A 7441-nucleotide genomic window follows, 5' to 3' on the forward strand; every position below is an offset into this window, starting at 1 on the left:
CCTCTGCATTTTTTACGGTGAACACAAGGCAAAGATGATAAAGTCGGCATAGTCCGGGAAGCAGTAAATATTTAACGACCACTTATTTTCGCATCCTAATTTCGAGGTTATTTAGGCAGAATTATTTAAGAAATGAAAAAACTGTCTAAGGCTTTTTACCTTCACCATACCTGGGATCGGGGTAAGACTAGGAATTGGAGCATAAAAAAATCGCAGATGCGTATCGAACAACTATGTTTTACTCGAACTAAATAATTATGTAAAAACGGTAAGGCATGTGACATTTTGCTATATGTGACAACTACTGTGCACACTAACGATTCATACACATTCGTATGTATTGTAGAAAAAGGAAAGTTACGTTTAATGTATATTTTCACTGATACAATTAGTTATAAACTTGATTCGTGATTACTATATTGTGACTGCTAATCTTGATTACGTATTATGTATTTAGGACGCACTTATCTCGACTCGTCTTGTACCATGGCACGCAAAGCTGTACAGAAGGAGAGGGCGTTGGACACGAACTGAAATGACATCAACTTGTTATTTATATATATAACATTCGTAATTAACCTGTTAATCAGAGAAAGGTATTGTAACCGTCATTCGAATTGGTAATCTCTCGAACATAATACCTTTATTTAGGGCTCTGTATATTTTTGCATGCTTTCCGTCAATCTCTAATTACTTATGCGGCGTTTACATTTGCAATGTCGAAAACCGAATAAGATGAATTTAGTAAGCTTTAATATTATGATCGTAGGAGTCTTTTATTCAATGACTACCTGATTAACAGGTTAATTCGTTCCCTTCACAGTTTCTTCTCTGCGGACCAGTGCATATTATATATTTATATCCAAACTGAGAATAAGAATGCAAAGAAATATAGAAATATATACACTGACAAAACATTACGTAAATATCGATAGTCTATTGACTATTGTAATTGACAAAAGAGACATTGATTTCTCTTACCGAACAAAAAAAACGCAAATTAAGTTCCGGCATAAAACAACCGACAGAAAGTGTTACCGGTTTTTGATGAACCAACACGTTGAGCATGTGCTTTCGCACTTCTGAAGACTGTTCGTACCAGTCTATGTCGTATACGCTTTGCGAGACGTTGACGCTCTGAAAATTATGCAAGATTAATTATACGCGACAAAAATATAATTTAATTTATAACGCAGGAAATTATGTACAAGATAGAAATATCTTGACGCAACATTGTAATCAATTGAACGGCTTCGACGATGGATATTATTTTATTGCGTATTTATTATATGGAAGTCTATGTGTTTTAAAGTCCGACGACAGTTGGAAATAATTTCCGGTGAGCAGGACGAGAAGTTCCATTTCGATTCGGCCTGGGTTTGACAATAAGTCTATGTCGATGTGTTACCGAATAATTCGGAAATATGCACGGGATGTTTTTATCTGATGCTTGAAACTTTTTGCAGTTACTATCCTTACAATAATCGCACACAGATACTTACAGCGTCTTGCAAATAATCAGCTGGCCACGCATACATGAATGTGAGGATGAGACAGAAGGCACTAGAGTTAACGAGCTCCATTTTCGTAGTTATTGGAGAATCCTGTTTACAAATTGAATCACCGATTCCTTATACTATACACAAAATACCAGAAGATTCACATACCATTATCATCAAAATCCCACAAAGAGCTATGGTAAACGTTGTCATTCCCAAGACATAAAGTACTATAAAGCGAAAACAACCGACCACTTCCTCCGCGTATCTAGACAGAGGGAAATTACTTAAAACGAAGACAAATGTCTAATTTACATCAAACAACATAAAACATTATCTTTACCTTCTTAAAAATAATTCTTTCTTAATACAAACGATCAACATACGAATATTCGTAATTTTCTCAATTTCCACGACTAAACATTCGAATCTTGCAGCGGCGAACCACATTAAGAGCGCACCAACTACGCCTATGCATAAGTGTGCAGTGACGGTGAGGCATACGCTGCTGTGATGTAAGTAGATGATAATATTTACTGGTGTATAATTAACTTCAAACGGATATTCTACATTCACCAGGGTTGGAATCGGTAAGACCAAAGGCCCAAACATAAAAAAGGTTAGCGACGTATAAACAGCCACTACATAAGCACTATAAAGGACGTTGCATTTTACTATATGTGCGATGAAAATTTCTCTTTCGAACTGCTGCGCCTCGTTCACACATTTCACCATCTCTCCAATTATACGCTACAACATGTTTCAAACATCAATGCTTCCGACGCGAATTAATTGCTGAAGGGACGCGAGGTTGAACTTACTTGCAGCGAGTCGCGCTTCTTCCAACATATACAAGTCTGAATAACTAGTTGCGTGGTGTATATCGTTAAGGTGATACATTTGAAGAGAGCGTCCAAATAAAAACTTATATCGTCTAAGTACAAATAAATCGAGTACAACGAAGGCACAAGAATCAGAAAAGCGTTGATGACAATACAGATTTGTGCAATTTTGTAACTGCCGCGGTTTCTGCCGCTGTTGTCAGCAGATGGCCAACAAAAGCTTAAAGCTACACTGAGCCGAGTAAACTGGATTACATCTTCCGGTGTTATTTGTTTCGACATAATCTCAACAAACTTTTACATCTAATGAATCGGACTAAACACGTTTCGATTCGCACAGTAGGAAGATATGTCCAGGTTCTTGGGAGCCAGGTAGTTATTACTTTTCTTTGAACGTAACTACGTAATCATAGCCTTACTGGTACAACATTACCTTGTATGCAGGTGCGAATCAATAAATGATACTGAAAATACGCAGGAACAACTCGTGTTTATTGGAAAGTACGGAGTTCTTGTACTGTTAGATGCTTCGATGGTAAGAATTATTAATTGCATTATGCATTTGCACGTTTCTGGTTACTAGAGAGGCACAAAGGTACGTTATTACGTACAGCCGGCAATATTCAAGTTGTAGAACCTTCTTCGAAAATGCAACGTGGCATAGGTGCACGATGCCATATATTTAGTATCTTGGGCGATATGTACCTATAGCTAAGACTAAAATAACAACAAAGTTTTCCATCTAAACATCTAGTAGTTGTATCGACTTATATTTCTTTGAGGATGAGTCTGGATGATTTCTCATGACATCGTTGTAAAAAACGGGTGATTTGTGATTACAAGCGTAGCCAACGCGATGACATTTGACGCGGTCCTCCGTCTGTTCAATACCATCTATGGAAGAAATAATGGACAACCCGTAACCCTACACAACGGGTAATTAGAACACTACCAAAAAGCGTAATGTAAGTAACGCGGCTGTTATAATATCCAAAATTATATTACAGCAATATTAACGGTCTTTTTTCGCGCGCATGCATCCTGAAAATAATTAGTTTTAATGTATATTTTCATTGAAACAACTAGTTTGGAATTTCTTTCTTCATGAGTATCCTTTTATCATATTCTAGTCTTCACTACATATTATGTATTTAGGATATACTAGTGGTCTTGTACCATGGTACGCAAAGCAGTACAAAAGGAGAAGGCGTTGGACACGAACTGAAATGATATCAACCTGTTATTTATATACGTATTATTCGTAATTAACCTGTTAATCAGGGGAAACTAGATAACGTGTCGAATTGCTAATCTCTTGAACATAATATCTTCATATAATATTCTCTATATTTTTCCGCGCGCTTTTTTCATATTTCTTCCTATTAACCTTCCTATCAATTATCCCGTATTTACATTTACGCGATTCAAAAATGACAAAATGACATCATTATGTTTTAATTCTACGACCGTAGACTTTTCTTACTCAGTGACGACCTGATTAACAGGATAATTTATTCATTTCCCAGTTTCTTGCCTTCGGACTCATTACATACTTATATCGGAAGTATGTAAATACGCAACAAGTAAAAATGTGTAAATATATACACTGTCAAAACGAATGATAGTACATAAATATCGATAATCTATTCACGATTATGATTGACATTGGAAATATTGATTTGCCTTACCGAACAATAAAAACGTAAATTAAGCTCTGGCACAAAGCAACCGACAGAAAGTGTCACTGGTTTCTCATGGACCAATACGGTGAGTATGTACTTTCGCATTTCTAGTGGTTGTTTGTACCATTCCATATAGTATACGCTTCTGGAAACGTTAACGCTCTAAAAATTATACAATATTATACGTAATTATGTACATAACCAAATACGTAATTATACATAACAAAACATAATTTGTTTTGTGTTGTAAGTATTTTTGCAACAAACGTTTCTTGTCGTAAAATTGTAATCTTTGTCTACGACGCCATGATAAGTGGGCGTTTACTTACTATTTATCCGTAGAAAAAAAATACGTTTCTATATGTTTCCAGGTTCGAAGATCGTTAGTTACAATTTCGAGTGCAAAGAACACGGAGTACAATTTCGTAGCAGATTGCATCTCAGAGTGAATTTGTATCGATATGTTATTAAATTTGGAAATATATTTCTTAACGCGTACGAGATGCTTTTGTTCGTTTCATAAACTTTTTCTTTGCTACTTGTCTTACATTTATCGCACATAAATACTTACGGCATCTTGTAAATAATCAGCTGGCCACGCATACATGAAAGTGAGTAAGAGACAGAAAGCACTAGCGTCGAGGAGCTCCACTTTCGTAGTTACTGGTGAATCCTGTAAATGTCCTAATTTAAATTCTACGAAATTGTATCACCGATTCATTATACCGAACAGAAAATACCAGAAGATCCACATACCACTATCAATAAAATCCCACATAGAGTTATAGTAAACGTTGTCATTCCCAACACATAAAGTATTATGAAGCGAAAGCAACCAACCACTTCCTCGGCGTACCTAGATACATAGAAACCGTTTATAACGAACACAAATGTCTCTGTTAAATCACACATGGTAAAATATTCTTCTTACCTTCTTAAGTGTAATTGTTTCTTAATACAAACAACTAACATACGAATGTTCGTAGTTTTCTGAATTTCCACGACTAAACATTCGAATCTTATGGCAGCGAACCACATTAAAAGCGCACCAAACACACCTATGCATAAATGTGCAGTAACGGCGAGGCACGCGCTGCTGTGATGCAAGTAGACGATAAAATTTACTGGCGTATAATTTACTTGAAACGGATACTCCACTTCCACTAGGTTTGGAATCGGTAAGACTAGAGGTCCAAATATAAAAAAGGTCAGGGTCGCATATATAGCTACTACGTAACCAACGTAAATGATATTGTATTTTACTATATGTGCCATGAAAATATCTCTTTCGAATTTCTGCGCCTCGTTAACGCATTTCACCATCTCATCAATTATACGCTACAACATATTTTAAACGTCAATGCTTTCGACGCGAATTAATTGACGAAGGGACGCGAGGTCGAACTTACTTGCAGCGAGTCGCGTTTTATCCAACATATACAAGTTTGAATAATAAGTTGCGTGGTGTATATCGTTAAGTTGATACATTTGAAGAGAGCCTCCAAGTGAAAACTTATATCGACGAAATACAAATAAATGGAGTACAACGAAGGCAGGAGGATCAGGAAAGCGTTGATGACAATACAGATTTGTGCTATTTTGTAACTACCGCGGCTTCTGCCATTGTTATCAGCAGATGGCCAACAAAAGCTTAAAGCGACACTGAGCCGGGTAAACTGGATTACATCTTCCGGTGTTATTTGTTTCGACATAATCTCAACGAACTCCGTACGTCTAATGAATTCGATTAAACACGTTTCAATTCACACACTAGGAAGAGACGAGTAAATTCTTGGCGGCCAGGAAGTTATTAGTTTTCTTTGAAAGTACCTATGAAAGCACAGTTTTTCCGGTGTAACGTTGTCTTGTATGCACGTGCGAATTAATAAATGATACACATAATATGTAGGAAGACGCGTTTATTGGAAAACAGTTAGTTCTTGCGTTCTTAGATGACTGGATGGTGATTATTGATTGTATTATGCATTAGCACGTGCATACTACTAGACAAAGGGAAGTAATTACATACACGGAGCAATATTCATGTATCAAATTTGTCTTTGAAAATACAAGTTTGCATATGTAAGCCATATATTCAGTATCTTGTGCAGGAATATTCGCGTCGTGAAAAACTAAATGTAAAACAGAAAAATTCTCTATCTGAGCATCTAAAAGTTATATCGATTTGTGTTTGTTTGTAAATGATACTGAACGAATTGATTCTTTTTAATGATATTGCTGTGAAAAACAAGTGTTTTGTGATTACATCTACAACTAAACCTGTTCATTACCATAAACGCAACAAATCGACGCATTACCTAAACTGTGAGTAACACGGCTGCTAGAATGCTATGTTATATTATGCCAACGATTCTTACTCATTTTTATATATTCTAAAAAAAAAAAATTAAAATTTTAATGTATATTTTCATTAATATAACTGGTTACGAACTTCGTTAGTAACTATCTTTTTATGGTTTCTAATCTTGAGTACATATTTTGTATTTAGGATACATCTTTTCCAACTCGCCTTATATCATGGTTCGCAAAGGGGTACAGAAGAGAAAAGCTTTAGACACGAAGTGAAATTATATCAACTCGTTATTTATTTATTTATTATTCTTAATTAACCTGAGAATCAGATTAATCGGAGAAGATTAAATGACGATATGGTAATCGCTTGAATATGATATCCATATTTAGTGTTAGGTTTGGGTTAGCGATATTTTTATTTTTATGTATTTGTACAATCGTTATCGTTAAAGCTGTAAATTTCATAGAATTCTATGTTTTTGTTATAGATTTCGCACTGACACATCACTATAGGGTTCGATGCCATGATGACTTCCTGCGAGCAAAGGATAGCATTAATAATAATATTTCTTGCATCTAATGGTAAATTGCATACATTTTTATTCCTCCGATCATCTAATCACATTTTTTTAGCGAATTTATGTGCTTCATTTATTAGACCAGGATAACGTCTCCTTGCATATCGCGTCTTCGATGTGATTAAAATTTTATATCGATAATATTAATTGGTATAATTTGAATAAAATCAGGATTTCCTTAATATCGATATTTGTAAAAGTTGCGAAAATAAAAAATATGAATATGAAATGGCACGAACGTCCATAGGCTAATATTAATAAGGCTAGATAATAGGACAGAATATGTGTCTTATACTTTAGTAATTAAAGTTGAGAATTCCATACCACACATGCTATAGTGTAATAAATAAAATTTATGTTCTTTATAAATATAGCAACAGTTTATTAATTTCATTCGTAGTTAAAGTTCTATGGTTCGTTAGTTACAGTGATAAAATATTACGATAATTATTAAAATATAAACACGGTATTAGAACAGTATTTTACAATATTTTTTCTTCCTAAGATATTTAGCTTCGGAAAGGTTA

At 34.9% G+C, this 7441-nt stretch overlaps 2 protein-coding genes and 1 long non-coding RNA gene across 11 annotated transcripts; 1 reads left to right on the forward strand and 2 right to left on the reverse strand.

Moving 5' to 3' along the window:
* The first annotated feature begins 144 nt into the window (after positions 1-144).
* LOC138189799 (uncharacterized) lies at positions 145-7283 on the forward strand. Of its 7 annotated transcripts, XR_011176125.1 has the most exons (11): positions 145-268; positions 458-596; positions 1937-2014; positions 2079-2713; positions 2786-2876; positions 2970-3277; positions 3349-4108; positions 4395-4468; positions 4615-4936; positions 5010-5201; positions 6533-7283. It is a non-coding gene; the product is annotated as an uncharacterized LOC138189799 (long non-coding RNA). The 7 variants fall into 7 exon arrangements; XR_011176120.1 differs by lacking the exons at positions 145-268; positions 458-596 and adding an exon at positions 608-744 and having other exon boundaries at positions 824-2014; XR_011176123.1 differs by lacking the exons at positions 145-268; positions 458-596 and adding an exon at positions 1131-1389 and having other exon boundaries at positions 1467-2014.
* LOC138189797 (odorant receptor 22c-like) lies at positions 223-2927 on the reverse strand. Of its 2 annotated transcripts, none has more exons than XM_069131961.1 (5): positions 2775-2927; positions 1668-1767; positions 1503-1604; positions 982-1137; positions 223-530 (listed from the first exon to the last, which is right to left on the reverse strand). In XM_069131961.1, exons 1-5 carry the CDS (start codon positions 2894-2896, stop codon positions 465-467), a joined length of 546 nt encoding a protein of 181 aa, XP_068988062.1. In that variant the 5' UTR covers positions 2897-2927; the 3' UTR covers positions 223-464. The 2 variants fall into 2 exon arrangements, with proteins under 2 accessions (XP_068988062.1, XP_068988061.1); XM_069131960.1 differs by lacking the exon at positions 2775-2927 and adding an exon at positions 1843-2234.
* LOC138189795 (uncharacterized) lies at positions 3434-6334 on the reverse strand. Of its 2 annotated transcripts, XM_069131957.1 has the most exons (6): positions 5433-6334; positions 4955-5361; positions 4780-4879; positions 4595-4696; positions 4030-4185; positions 3434-3562 (listed from the first exon to the last, which is right to left on the reverse strand). In XM_069131957.1, exons 1-6 carry the CDS (start codon positions 5733-5735, stop codon positions 3503-3505), a joined length of 1128 nt encoding a protein of 375 aa, XP_068988058.1. In that variant the 5' UTR covers positions 5736-6334; the 3' UTR covers positions 3434-3502. The 2 variants fall into 2 exon arrangements, with proteins under 2 accessions (XP_068988058.1, XP_068988059.1); XM_069131958.1 differs by lacking the exon at positions 3434-3562 and having other exon boundaries at positions 4082-4168.
* Positions 7284-7441: the final 158 nt, after the last annotated feature.

Source organism: Bombus flavifrons, chromosome 2 (assembly GCF_040668555.2).
Source record: "Bombus flavifrons isolate JBK064 chromosome 2, iyBomFlav1_principal, whole genome shotgun sequence".
In the NCBI taxonomy this organism is placed as follows: domain Eukaryota; kingdom Metazoa; phylum Arthropoda; class Insecta; order Hymenoptera; family Apidae; genus Bombus; species Bombus flavifrons.